A 14,039-nucleotide genomic window follows, 5' to 3' on the forward strand; every position below is an offset into this window, starting at 1 on the left:
AAGGTACCAATAAGTCTTCAGAATGTACAGTATATGCTGCGTGCATAATGATACTCTGCTCATCCAGTTCATTTATTGATACAATAAAATTGATTTGATTTATTTTGTATTGATTTGTTTATTGAATGTATATGTGGTTTTGTTTGCAGTAGTTATCCCTTTATGTGAACACCAATTCCATCAAAGCCTCATACATAAAGGGTACTTCAAGAATTCAAGAGAAATATTGCCATAATAAAAACAAGCACAACAGTATAAACACTAAAATAACTATTTAATATATTTTCTTTTTCAACATTGTTTATTGTAAAGCATTTAGTTTTATTTAATTACAATTATAAGTCTATATTAGACAATAATACTGTTTTTAAACTTCTGCTTCCCTCTAGTGGCCAAAGGGTGTCAAAGCACAATATTCCAGACAGGGGCTATAAAAAGTCAACACTGTAACCAGACTTGAAAATTTGTTTCATTAAAATAATATAAAAAATAGCCTTTAATTGTTGGTTCTCTAGTGCATGAAACCAGTGGTAGCTGTTTGCACAGAATGCACCCATAGTGACGGGGTTAAAGGTACAAAAAGTACAGTTGAGACGGGATTAGTTTTTCATAACTGGGAAAGGTAAAGTAATACGTTTTTATCACAGGATGTCAGAAAAACGCATCACCGTTTTGCACAGGATTAGAAATCTCTGCATAAATGACTGAAATGGGAGTGGCTACTTGATTTATGCACTGCTGTTAATTTTAAAAACAAGCTAAATGCAGTTTGTGTATAAGATGTTATCTTATAGCCTATTTAGAGTAATAATAATTGTTTTGGTTGAAAATTTAGCACCTACATGTTCATAACACACATGTATGCTATAGGGTATGCTAGACAAATGCTAAGCTAAAGCTTTCAGAGATATTACATTCAAAACTAAATCATTTCAAAAAGCCACAGAAAATATATATATTTTTAAAGAGTATGATGAAACATTTACAAATATATATAGATTCACATGGAATAAAATAACCTCAGATTATTTTAATATCTTATTTTACGGAAGGTAAAAGACACCAGAATCTTTACTGTCATTAAAAATGATGAACATAGCTAATACGGAGGTTTCTGTGATCAGCTGAAGAAATATCAAATATCATTTCAGTCATTTTGGTTGAGAAACTCAGACAATACACAGTAGGATTAGTCAGCAGACTTCCCTGAGGGAGGGATCTGTACCTACTGTTCATAACATGAGGCTGTGGCCAGCAACAACTTACTTACATAAAAGTGACAGAGCCCTTAAACGGCTCATTCTGAAAGGGATTTAAAATGATAAGAATAGAGCTGGTAAAATATCTTTATGTGAAAGTGATTTTGTGCAAAGAATTTCATGAAGATTTTTTGTATGGACTATAAAACAAGTTATATTTTAACTTGTGTAAAAATAATTACTTTACCGCTCCTTGCCATGTAAAATTATTCCCGTCCCAATAAGGCTTAAGTGTCTTAACACCCACAAGTCAAATTATTAACATGTTCCCTCAAGAAAAATTCTCAAGATCCTTCATGTAACCACGCTTTATGACTTCGTCCTGCTGTGCTGGACCCTTCCTCTCACTGTACCATTACTGTCCATGTTAAAGGTGCAGCTGATCAGTAGCTGTTGAGGATGCTGAGTGTGTTCTGTGGGATTGAGTTCGGGGAGTGCATTAGGACCCCTGGTCCACCCAGACTCGTCTCCCAGCAGTCAAACCCCGCCTCCTTTAACTCCTGCACCGCTGCCCGCACCACCGACGGCTCCGTCTCTGCAGAAACACAATAAAACACACAATTCAGGGTTAAATATAACATATTGTTTGGGGTTGTAATTGAGTTTTTTACAGACTGTCCATCCGTTCCCTGCTTTAAGAAGAGGCCCAGTCCTCTCTAAATAAAAGCAGTCACACAATATGATGCTCCCACCACCATGCTTGACAGTTCAGCACAGGTCATGTACTGTATTTTGTATGAATCACTTTGAACCTTGGCCAAAAACTTTTGATTTGGGTAACTCTTTGGGTGTTGTTTTTGTGCCTTTAAGACATATATGCAAACAAGCTCTGTTCTGATTGGCTGCCCCGCATTTTGCCTAATTTTGAAAGCAAGCTTGCACTAAAGCACCATCTCAAATCAAAATTCAGTGAGGCCTTCCTCCTTCCGTTTGTAAGCCACAACCTGCAAATCCTGACTGCTTTGTCTGTTAGCATCACAGCTAATCTGGTCCAACCCTTCTGAGCCTGGCTGTTAGCATCACAGCTAATCTGGTCCAACTCGTCTGAGCCTGGCTGTTAGCATCGTAGCTAATCTAGTCCAACTCTTCTGTACTTGGCTGTTAGCATTACAGCTATCCTGCTCCAAATTTCATATATTTTCGAATCATATTGTTGAATTGATGTATTAATGATCAGGTTTTTCTGGTGGAGGAATATTTGTGAGGTTGTTTTAACGTGAAAGATTCACTGTGCATTCTGCCATTTTTTCATGCACGTGTGGAATGATTGACGTATAAAATGCACACAATTATTTGCACATTAAATCAGCAAGGCTGTAACACTGTAAACTAAAAATCACAAAAACAGCTATTTTAAAAGCACAACTTTGCTATAGCACAATTCTATTTAACAACAAAAGCAAGACACTTTAAAATTTCCATAATATGAAAATTTCCTTTTAAAACACACAACCTCAGTGATCCTGGGTAAAGCTGCAGTTTGAGTTGCACTAGTTTACCACACAAAGCCCCTTCATCACGTCTGGCTCATCACCTGTGCGTGACAGTCGCCCCCTTAACACCGCTCACGCTGAAATGACAGTCACGTGTGCATGCGCTCTATTGACAGTTTCCAGGTGGTCCTACAGTTTCCAGCCCCCACAGAGCCCAGGGGACAAAGCACTAAATGACTGTAAGTGTTTCTCAGTCATCTGGGAGTTTTTAAAAGCACAAAGAAAGCGTGTCACTCTGAGAGAAAGCTGTTAAAGCCTCCTGCTGAGCTCGCGCTGCAAATACCACACACTTTCAGACTGAGTAACAGAGCTCTGAGGTACAGCGCGGATTAGCGTAGCAACAACAACAAATCACAATCACAAAAAAACACGTTCAGTGCTGTCCATCTGCAGCAACAGCTCTGAAAAATCACACGTCTATATAGCCTTAACTAGTTTTACCTCAAATGTTGACAATTGGCCATAATATGTTGAGAGTTTGAAGCTATCTCTAGCTTCTATAGATTTACATCAGTGCTACGAGGCTAATGTCGCTAACAAGTAATCAAAGCTACAAAAAAACACAAATTAGCATGCAACCTCACACTACATTTGCCTTAAAGTGTAAGGGGGTGTTTAATAATCTCTAACAGACTTCATTTTTAAAGACTTTATTTTTTTTTGTTCACTGTTTTATTCACTGTTATCTGTAAATATGAACAGATGTGTTAGCATAGCTGAAAACAGTAGCAGCATCTTTGTCCAACTTTGTACCAGTAATCAGTGTTTAATTCAATGTTGCATTTCTAAAAAAATATTATTGGTGTAGTCTAGAACTGTACTGGCCTTCATCGTAATGAGTTTGGCTATTATTGTGTTGTTACATATGCTCTATAATAACATTGGGGCTGCAACTAACGATTATTTTGGTAGTCAACTAATCTGATGATCATTTTTCTTTAGTTGACTAGTCAAGGATTATTTCTGCATATCTTTACAAAAACAACAGAAAAACAGCTAAATATGAGATTTAAAAAGCATTTAAATGTCCAGATGTTGTTTAAACTTGGAGAGTACTGATATTTAGTGAACAAATATGTAATCTGTTTTGTTTCAACAAATCAATAATTAGTCGGCAATGAAATTTGTAGTCGACAAATTTAAATAATAGACATTGTCGATTAGTCAATATATCGATTAATCGTTGCAGCCCTAAATAACATTCATATTATACTTTGTTGTTAAATAAAGTTGGCAAACCAATTCAATCACGTTAATGGGATCCCTGATACTTGTGTATTCCTTGATTAAATGGTGTGAAAAACTACAACAGCAGTAAAACTGTACTGTGTCTGGGAGTGTGTGTGCTCCCTCAGAGCAGACGGTTTAATAGAAAATACCAGCTTTTTAAAAGTCTCCGCTTAAATAAATGCAAATAATCAGAATAGAAGCAATATTGAAGTTGTATAAAATTATGCACGTCATGTTTATTTATCGTACGATAACAGGCATATCCACTCTTGACTCTTGAAGGAGGTGGAGGTGTTTATTAAACTATAATAGCCTTGCTTATATGATTTATAACACTACTATAATTTCACTGTTATCAAGAAACATGGACAGAAATATGTACGCACAGCAAAGCTTAAACAGCAGCAGCTTTAATCCTGCAGGTTTAGAGATTTATAACAGTTTTAGAAAGTGTCAAAACCACAGTTTAAGACACAATTTAAGGTAAATTTACAAGTGATGGTCTAAAAAAAGGATTTAGAGGCATGCTAATAAGTGAATTCTATTACCCGTTTTACGCTATAGTAGCCTCATAGCTTCTTAAGAAGCAAACTTTAAAAAATCTTCATGACTGACTATTTGGGGGTAAAAACTGGGCTAAAAAATGTGTAAATTTGTTGTTTTTTTCTACAAAAGAATAATGAGGGGGTTCTGAGATGACAGCTCTAAACACAGAACTCGAGCGTTTGTGAGTTCCTCTGCCCCCCGCCACTCCACAGCCCACTCTAGACTCCTTACCCCCTGATTACGATTCCTCCCATTAATGCCTTCAGGCATAAACAAAAGGAGAGAGAGCCCGTTAGCTCCGTCAGTCACAAACAGCAGCAGAGTCTCTGCTGGGTGCCGTCTCCACACGACACACACTCCAAACAATACACACTCGCTCAAAAACCCCATTAGCACCCGGTAATCTGCTGTCAGTGGCTAATACCGCGCAGACCAGAGGGGGCCGAGTCTTCATGTTAAACACTGTTCATGTTAGAACTGAACTTGAGTGGGTGACCTGGCAACCACTTTATTGGAAACACCTACAGATCTGTGGTATATATTTTTGTACAGGTGAATATAGGGCTGGGAGGTTAATCGGATTAATTGTTAGCATAACTGTATAATATAGCATAACTTAATGAGTTTTTTTTTTTTAATGGCATAATGGAGATTATAGATTTTTACATATAAAAGCTGCAGAGTGAATCTCAGTAGATAGAGATTTGCTTCTGTTAGAAACCTGTAAAGAAATAATTTATGTTGCAGTGATTTATTTTTATATATTTTGCACTTTTCCTTAACCAGCATATAAGGCGGTTATTTTATGTTTATGCTTACTCCAAAAAAACAACAAAAATGGTAAAAAAAAACAAAAAAAAAACAAAACAAAAAATCGTAATCAAGAATCGCTCATAGATTTAAAGAATATTGATATTCATTTTTTACAATAATACCCAGCCTTTGGCACTTTTATTCTAATTCATTACATTTTTTATATATTGTTTTAATCATGTCTGAATCATGTTTTGTTCATGCTTTATTTTTATTTTATTTTCATTTTTATTGTTATTCTCTTACATGTACATCTTATTTCTTTTTACTTATATTTATATATCTATTTCTCCCCCACCACTACTGCACCTTGTTTCTGTCTCATGTATGTCTATTTGTGTCCCTGCTGTATTGTACACATAGTGTCTCCCATTCTTTCTTTTATTATATCTATTATCTTTACCTGCTGTAAATTTGGGAAGGAGAGTAACGTAATTTCAATTCTCTGTATGTCCTGTACATATGCAGTATAGACAATAAAACTACTTGACTTGATGTATTTTAATTTGTCTTCTCTTTGTATTTTCTCATTTGTAAAGCAAACTGAATGAGTCTTGTGTTTTAAAGGTGCTATACAAATAAATAAGCTTTGCCTTGCCTTAGGTAAGCAGTATGTAACGTTACCTGGTCGGAGGAGTGTGATGCCGCAGCCGCCTCCTCCCGCTCCGGTCAGCTTGCTGTGCAGCCCGTGGGCGAGGGTGACTCTACACAGGGTGTCCAGGGATGGATGACCCACGCCCATCACATTCAGGTGGTGCTGGTTGATGTCTATCAGGTCCTGATGTAGAAGCACAGACAAGCTAATCAATATCTAAATAAAGATTTACAACACTGCTGTGCATGGTATGCAGGTATATCTGCGGTATATAGATTGATACAATTACAGATGTGGACTGATTAGGCACTGGGGGCTCTATTTTAACAATCTTTAGGCAATAGTGTCAATAATGCAGCACAGAGCGTGTTAGTGTGCCTTTGCTGTCATAACGACGGGAAAAGTACACATTGTGTTTCCTTTGCCAAGATAGCAATACTTCAGAAATGTACCTAAACACACCTGTGTAATAAAATGTAAATAAAGCTAGCACACAAAGCGTGTACAGATGTTCGTACCTCCAGAATACTGTAGTGTTTGGCTGAGGTTCCATCCGTGGCCATCTCAGCCAGAGTCTGCTCACAAGTCTTAGACACGGCGTCCACCGACTCCAGCACCGGGGTGATTATAGAGGGGTACTGTGGGTTAAAGAGCATGTTATTGATATATAGTATACTTTTTAATTTTATTTAGGTTCACAGAATAATGGAGGAAACCAATTAGTTTAATGCCAAGTACAGTTTTTCAAATATTTTAGATATGTGACCATATTTAGACCAAATAAAATAATGCAACTGGGATAATAACAGTTATATACTAGTTCTCTTAATTAATCATGGGTGTGGTTTAGTTTTATCTTGGGCGTAACGTGAAATAAACCAATCAGAGTGTCTCTTGCCCATCATTCTCTTTAAGAGTAGATCAGGTGAGCTCTGACTTTGGTGGATTGCTATTTTAACGGTGCAGCTACCTGGACGTGTCCAACAAACTCTTCTCAGCAGAGGAAACTGAGCTGCTGGTTGACGCTGTGAAGGAGCTCCAGCAGCTCATTTACGGGAACAGCAATGTTATTTTATTTACTATTCTGTTTATTGTTGATGTAGAAGTTGGGTTTAATAATGCAATAAGCAGGGGTGATTTTCTAGATAGCAATACGTGAGAAATTTACCTGAACACACCTCATTTCTAGACCACCACGCCCATCAATGTAGATATATTCAGAAGCTCTGTTTCTGCTGTTGCTGGAGTGTAATATAGACCCCAAATTGTCCTAAATGATCAGCGGAGCTTAAAAATAGAAAATACATAATCGGTGTAGAAACTAAAAAGATCATAATGTTATGCTTTATTGATGTATATTGATATCGAATAATAGACCAGCACTATAGGATGTTTTGATTTTTTTACGTTGATTTTTTTTCACCCCAGACATCAAAGACGTGACCTGCAGACTACCTGCCACCGTTACCAGGCAACAGGGCACAGGGGGCTCCGTCTGGAGCTTTCTCAAAAAGCACTCAAAAGCCCCTGGAGTGTCCCCGTACGTATACACACACACACACACACACACACACACACTCAGCCGCAGGTGATTATGCTAATTGCAGCGTGTGGGTGTGAAATCACAGGAGAAAGCCGGAGGGTCTTCAGCACCTTGTTAATTTTGTCCTTCACTCCAGAAACCAGAACCTTGGTGCTGCGCGGCACTTTAGTGTTGCTGAGGAGGATCCTGAGCGTGGGCACCCTGGGGACCAAATTACAGCAATTACCAGGAGAGAACACACACACACACACACACACAGAGACTAAAGATTTCAATACTGTATCAAAAATGAGTAAAAATGTGTCGCCTTTCAGTAAAACCACTCCCAGCCTTCAGAACTAGGCCTCTGAGTGCAGCCTATCACAGTGAAGTGGATGTTGTGTGGGTGGGGCTCATGCTTTCAATTCACCAACACTCAAATTATTATTTTATTTTATTTTTTTCCTGAAAAGCTTAAACACTCTCTGACCGGTTTCCTCTACAGAGGCCCTAAACTATGGAGTGAATTTTGTGCCAAAAGTTTCACACAAAAAAATAAAATTCACAATCAAAATTTTAAGAATCAAAAGGAAAAATTGTATGTTGCAAATTCAAAAGAGAAAAATTATATAGCAAATATATGTTTTTAAATATACTTTGTTACCTTATTATCCTTTGCAGTTATTTTTTCTGTGTAATTTTCTGTGGATTTTTTTTTTCTGCTAAAGTCTTTTGCTTCTGGAATCTCTTGTTTGCTTTTGCGTCAGTTTTCACGGGTGGGCGGGGCTTAGAAGAAGCCGTTTCCCTTGAATCTCCACTGGTGAGCTGGTTTTGGACTGACTGCTGGTAACGGACATCATGGCTCAAGGGGTTTCAAGGGGAACGTCTTCTTCTAAGCAAAAGTCTTTAGCAGAAAAATCCATGTAATTATGTCCTGTTATGTTTTTTTTCTTAGCGAGAAGAGCACAATAATGTAAATGGCCAGAATGTTGATCATAAAAACAGTGGTTTAATTTTATTAAACAAACAGTACTGACTCTAAAGTGCAAAAGTGGGTGTATGTTCTTGAAAACAGTATATAGAAAAGAGCATACATATAATAACATCATCAATAAATAACTGCACACATAATGGTAATCTCTTACCGGCTTAGTGGAGTAATCTTTCCAGCATGGTACCTCAAAACACCCCCTAAATAACACACAAACACACTCAGGATTAAGAAATTAAATACAGCTACATTTGTAGGATTTTTTAATGTAAAAAAAAAAACACTTCACACTTCACAAACACTTAGGAGGACAAGATCATTAAAATCCCCCCCCCCCCCCCCTTTCCACCCTATTATCGAAAATTCCTGTTTTTTATTCATCATTGGCCGAGAGCCTGGGATGGACCTTACTCTCCACCATAACTAAAGAGCAATGCTGGTCAGTAAAGTTGAGTATCAGCTGACACAGCAGAGTTAGCAATTCACACTAAAGTTAAACTGTATGTGTTTTCTGTTGCCATACAGATATCAATACGCCAGAAATTTACCTAAACAGACACCTCACTTCCAGACCACCACGCCCATCAGTGTAGATATATTCAGAAGCTCTGTTGCTATTTAAACGATACAGGTGGAACGACACAGGTGGAGTGTAAAATAGGGCCCATGGAGTTCCCCAAGGTTCAGTGTAAAGAACCCTAGAGTTCTGGTCTCGTGTTAACTGTATGTAGTGAGAGGATGATAATGGAGCCTCACCCCACGTGCCCACTGCGTTATCCACTCCTGACGGGTTCCCGTGGATGATCTTCTCCCCCTGAAACGCCCACTTATTGATCAGCTCCAGTTCTGCATCAGTCCACCTTAAAAAACACACAACAGTAGAGTACTTCACTGTCAAAAAATAACTACGGCTTTGAGTTTATTAATCAGAAATGTTTGGGTTGATTTTTCTCTTACTTGGAATGTAACTGCCACCACATTTAAGGTGGAATGGAAAGGTTTTGTAAAAATGAGACACACCTTGTTTAACCTCTCTAGTAGAAGTGAAGGAAAAAGTAAATCTTGTGGTTAATGTTAACTCCTCTAAAACTACAGCATGTTTTGAAACTGCTGGTTTAGTGCATTTAAGGTGGAACAGGAAACTCAGGGGAAAAACTTTTTTCTAAATGTAAGTAATTTTTAAATAAATTTACTGACAAATCTTGTTTAACTAGTCTAGTAGACTTTAGTAACTTTGAGTGTCTCTCTCGCGCCACAGAGGATAATTTTAGGCAAATTTTTAATACTAAACACAGGTTTCTATGAATATATGATATCGGATCAAAAAAAAAATCTTTCTAAAAAGGTTTAAGTTGGTTTTATGTGTTTCTGTGATGTATCAAAATGGAAATGTTGACCAACGAGAACCTTTTAATCCAGTATTAATCTACAGGGAGAAAGGTGTTCTTGATCTGAAATTGAACTGGAGTAATTGTAATCCAGTATTCATTACAGTAATCCAGTAATTGTAGCCTACAAGGTGATGACAGAACAGGCTCCTTCCTACCTGCACTCACTCCTGAAGGCTTACGCTACCTCCCGGCCGCTGCGCTCCTCAAATGAACGTCGCCTCGCTTTGCCAAAAACTCACACAAAGCAATCCAGACTGTTCTCATACAGAGTTCCCCAATGGTGGAACAAACTACCTTCCACTACCAGATCAGGAGAATCTCTCGCTATCTTTAAGAAACTCCTGAAGACAGAGCTCTTCAAAGAGCACTTACTCTCCTAACACCTCTAACTAACTACCTTCTACTACCAGATCAGGAGAATCTCTCGCTATCTTTAAGAAACTCCTGAAGACACAACTCTTCAAAGAGCACTTACTCTCTTAACACCTCTAACACACTAACTACTTCTAACCTCATTTCCTTCTTCCCCTCCTTCACTCCTCTATCCCATTATTTCCCTTTGACCTCCTTTTATCCCTATCCAAAGATGTTTTACCTTTAAACTTATTTTACATTGTACTTGACTATTGTAAGTCGCTTTGGACAAAATGTAATGTAATGTAATGTAATGTATGAATTTGCAGTGTCTGTTGTTTTACAGTCTGTGATTAACACATGTTTAGTGATTTAATTCCGCTATAAATCTGCATTATAGTTTTTATGGTCCTCCAGTGTTAATTGTGGAGATATTTTAATCCAGTATGAATCCAAAGTGTGTAGATTTTAAAATCTAACAATAATAATTGTGAAGTGATGTTAATCCAGTATGAATCTTCAGTGATTGTCTGCGGTGTAGTGCAGTGATACCTGGCCGTGTTCTGCTGCTGCTGCTGGGAGCTGAGGGGGGTGGAGATTTGTTCTCCGGCTGAAAGCAGAGCTGCAGAGAGACACACACTGAACGCAGCGCTGGAGCCCAACCCTGCACCTGTGGGCAGCTCTGACCACACACACACACTCAGACTGGGCAAAACGCTGACCACACACACCACACAGACACAGACACACCACACAAATTATTCTACAAACTTAATCTTAGATTTTGCAAGAATCTTTTGATTAATTAAAATAATTTTGCTTTAAAGTAAATAGAAATTGTGTAAAAGAGCCTATTAAATATCAGGATTCATTATGGATCATTACAGATACTTTACTTTAAAACTATCAAGTACTCATGCATCGAGGAAAAGGAAATCCTGTATAGAAGAAAAAGATGCATCAAAATGCTCAATAATCACATAAAACTAATCAAACTGTAATCAAATCAAATCGCACGGTGACCTAGAATTTCCCACCCCTATTTAAGTGTTCTATTGTGAATAAATTCTATGTCTATGTTTTTTTTTTTTAAATCAATGCATTCTGTTTTATTCATATTTTACACAGCATCCTGACTATTTTTAATTAGTGTTGTAGAAAGTAATGCAGACTGAAGAGTGTGCGAGATCTTACTCTGCGTCTGAGAACACACTGAGGTAGATGTAGAGGAAAGCTAGCACTGCCATGCTCCTGGTGTCGGTGGATCCTTCAGCGATGCCCGTGAACTCCCTCAGCTTCTTCACCAGGTTCAGATCCAGATCATTATCAACGCTGCTGTCAACTACAGCAGAAAAACAAAATCACTGTAAATCATGGGACACTTGGTTTCAATAGGGCTGCGACTAATAATTATTTTCAGATTAGTCATCGATTATTTCTGCTATTCCCTGAGTTCCTGTTTCTAGCTTTCTCCATCCCTTTTAAACAATAGAAACAGCTGAACATGGGATTTAAATGCTGTTCAGATCTCCAGAACATTGATTTTTAAACATGGAAAGTGCTGATATTTAGTTGATTGAAGACTATGTGAGTGAGCCCATTAAAAGGGTTGGGTATCAAAATTCATTACCATGAATTTTGACAATGACAAAAAGTTTAAAAATGTGGTGTTTATTTTTTATACTTTCCATGAAACACACAAACATGCCAAACGTTGAGAGCACAATCTAATACTGTTTTTTTTTTTTTTTTTAACTTTTAAATCCTGAACTGCATTTAGCAATATGCTTAGGAGAAAATATGTATAATTGATATTAAATGTTATATAATAATAATATAAAGTGCCATAAACACACAAATGCTCATTGTATTCATTCCAACAAGATCCACGAATAGTGTCTCATAACGACAGTATGAGGACTAGATTACTCATGTCGGCTGTTACATAAATATGTTCTGTATTGTTAAAATAAATATTGCCTTTTTTGTTATTTTTTTGTCACATTAAAAAAACAATTAAGAAAAATCTATCATTTGTAAAAAAAAAAAAAAGTATCATTTGGGTCTCAGAATCAAATTCAAAGTGACATATTGGTTTCAAAAACAATGTTACTAAAGCAGCCCGACCTATTACCCTTCTTTCATTGTGTTTCTGTCCTCAGTACTTTATGTAGTACTACATATAAATGATTAGTTAACAATAAACTTTTTTTTTTTTTATAATCGATACTGTCGATTATATCGACTAATCGTTGCAGCTCTAGTTTTAAACAGGCCTGAGGTAAACGCAGCTCATCCTCACCTGTTAAATCAGACAGTAAGGGCTGCAGTTCTGTAACGTCCCACGTCAGGAAGGTGTCGATGTTGGGGAGGTTGATGGTCACTTCTCCGGACGTGGTGGAGAGCAGACGCAGGTACGTCCGCAGATTCAAGCTCACAGCCAGAGCCACCTGTTTACACACAGCAGAGATCAATAACTTTATCTTTATCTTTATATTTGTTAATATGATGATTCTGATGTGACTATTCACAACAGTGACAGTCTGAACTCTTAAAACATTAATATTGTAGTTTTTAAATTAATTTGAACTTGTTTTCTTTGCATTATTTGAGGTCTGAAAGCTCTGCATCTTTTTTTTATTTGAGACATTTCTCATTTTCTGTAAATAAATGCTCTAAATGACAATATTTTTACTTGGAATTTGGAATATATGTTGTTCGTAGATTTTAGAATAAAAAACAATGAATATTTTACTTAAACATAAACCTATAAATAGTCAAATCAGAGAAACTGATCATTTTGAAGTGGTCTCGTCTCGTTTTTTTTTATTTATTATATTATATTATTTTTTGCCATTTTAACACATTTAAAAACATTAATACACTCAATTTAAAGGATAAATCGTAAGCACTGCTGCTTTAAAGACTCTCACTCACCTTCCCATGAACCACTGCGTGCTCTCCATGCAGGATGGACTTTCCTGGAGCTGAAACAAAGCACTGCTTCACCTGCATCTCCAATATTAATATCTACAACCCAAAAAAAGCGACATTTATTACTGATATAAATCAAAACACATTTAAAAACACTCTGCAGGCATGTAAACACGTGTATTAGTGTGGCTGAGATGTGTGTTATACAGATAAATACAGGCATATAACTCACTGACACTTACCACAAACTGCACACAAACTTTATATAAATTAATAACACAAAAATAATGAGATTAAAAGCCTAAAAACACAAATTTAGCCCAGAAAACGGAGTAAAACTGACTAAAATCCTTCACTCTGCTCCTCATCTCGCTCAGCAAACTCTCTAAGCCAGCACGCCTGTGACGTAGAACCACAACTGACCCAACGGACCAATCAGAGCGCGGACCGCAGTGCATTGACCGCAGATCGTCCAATCACAACACAGAGCGCAGTGCACTGACCGCAGATCGTCCAATCAGATCGCGCGTCTCCGCCTCCTGCTGAGGGTCGGGTGATGGAACCAGAGCTGGTTTATAGCGAGACTGCCCACTCCCTGTCGCCTCCGTTATAACAGCAAATTACTGAACACCGCTAGAGGGAGCCCGCGAGTAAGACCAAAATGAATGTGTTTGAATGGAGCTAAACGCTAAAACCTCGAGAAAAAATTTTTAAAAAATAATTAACTACTTGATCAGGACATTCATTTAATTACAGACAGTATAATAAAGTATTTTCATAATAAATAAAAGAAAAAATACCTGTAGCTTTCATTATTTTACAGTAAACTTTAGCACTCTAGCATTGCTGATAGTCTAGGCTCTATCTGCCTATCTATCTATCAAGTCAAGTAGTTTTATTGTCAATACTGC

At 37.3% G+C, this 14,039-nt stretch overlaps 1 protein-coding gene across 1 annotated transcript; it reads right to left on the reverse strand.

The window, feature by feature from the left end:
• Positions 1–1,032: 1,032 nt before the first annotated feature.
• Positions 1,033–13,538, reverse strand: mvk (mevalonate kinase). Its single transcript, XM_049470264.1, has 11 exons — positions 13,371–13,538; positions 13,132–13,224; positions 12,497–12,644; positions 11,389–11,536; positions 10,747–10,911; positions 9,206–9,309; positions 8,604–8,649; positions 7,590–7,680; positions 6,455–6,574; positions 5,966–6,119; positions 1,033–1,794 (listed from the first exon to the last, which is right to left on the reverse strand). The coding sequence occupies exons 2-11, from the start codon at positions 13,207–13,209 to the stop codon at positions 1,643–1,645; spliced, it is 1,206 nt and encodes a 401-aa protein (XP_049326221.1). The 5' UTR covers positions 13,210–13,224; positions 13,371–13,538; the 3' UTR covers positions 1,033–1,642.
• Positions 13,539–14,039: the final 501 nt, after the last annotated feature.

The sequence above is a fragment of the Astyanax mexicanus genome, chromosome 22 (genome assembly GCF_023375975.1).
Source record: "Astyanax mexicanus isolate ESR-SI-001 chromosome 22, AstMex3_surface, whole genome shotgun sequence".
Taxonomy (NCBI): domain Eukaryota; kingdom Metazoa; phylum Chordata; class Actinopteri; order Characiformes; family Acestrorhamphidae; genus Astyanax; species Astyanax mexicanus.

Bases quoted from the DNA above. Each gene is read 5' to 3' on its own strand.
- mvk (XM_049470264.1), bottom strand. From the start codon at position 13,209: ATGCAGGTGAAGCAGTGCTTTGTTTCAGCTCCAGGAAAGTCCATCCTG. The intron at 12,645-13,131 runs GTGAGTGAGAGT...GTGTGTAAACAG, and splicing joins ACGCAGTGGTTCATGGGAAG to GTGGCTCTGGCTGTGAGCTT. The intron at 11,537-12,496 runs GTGAGGATGAGC...TTTCTGCTGTAG, and splicing joins CTTACTGTCTGATTTAACAG to TTGACAGCAGCGTTGATAAT.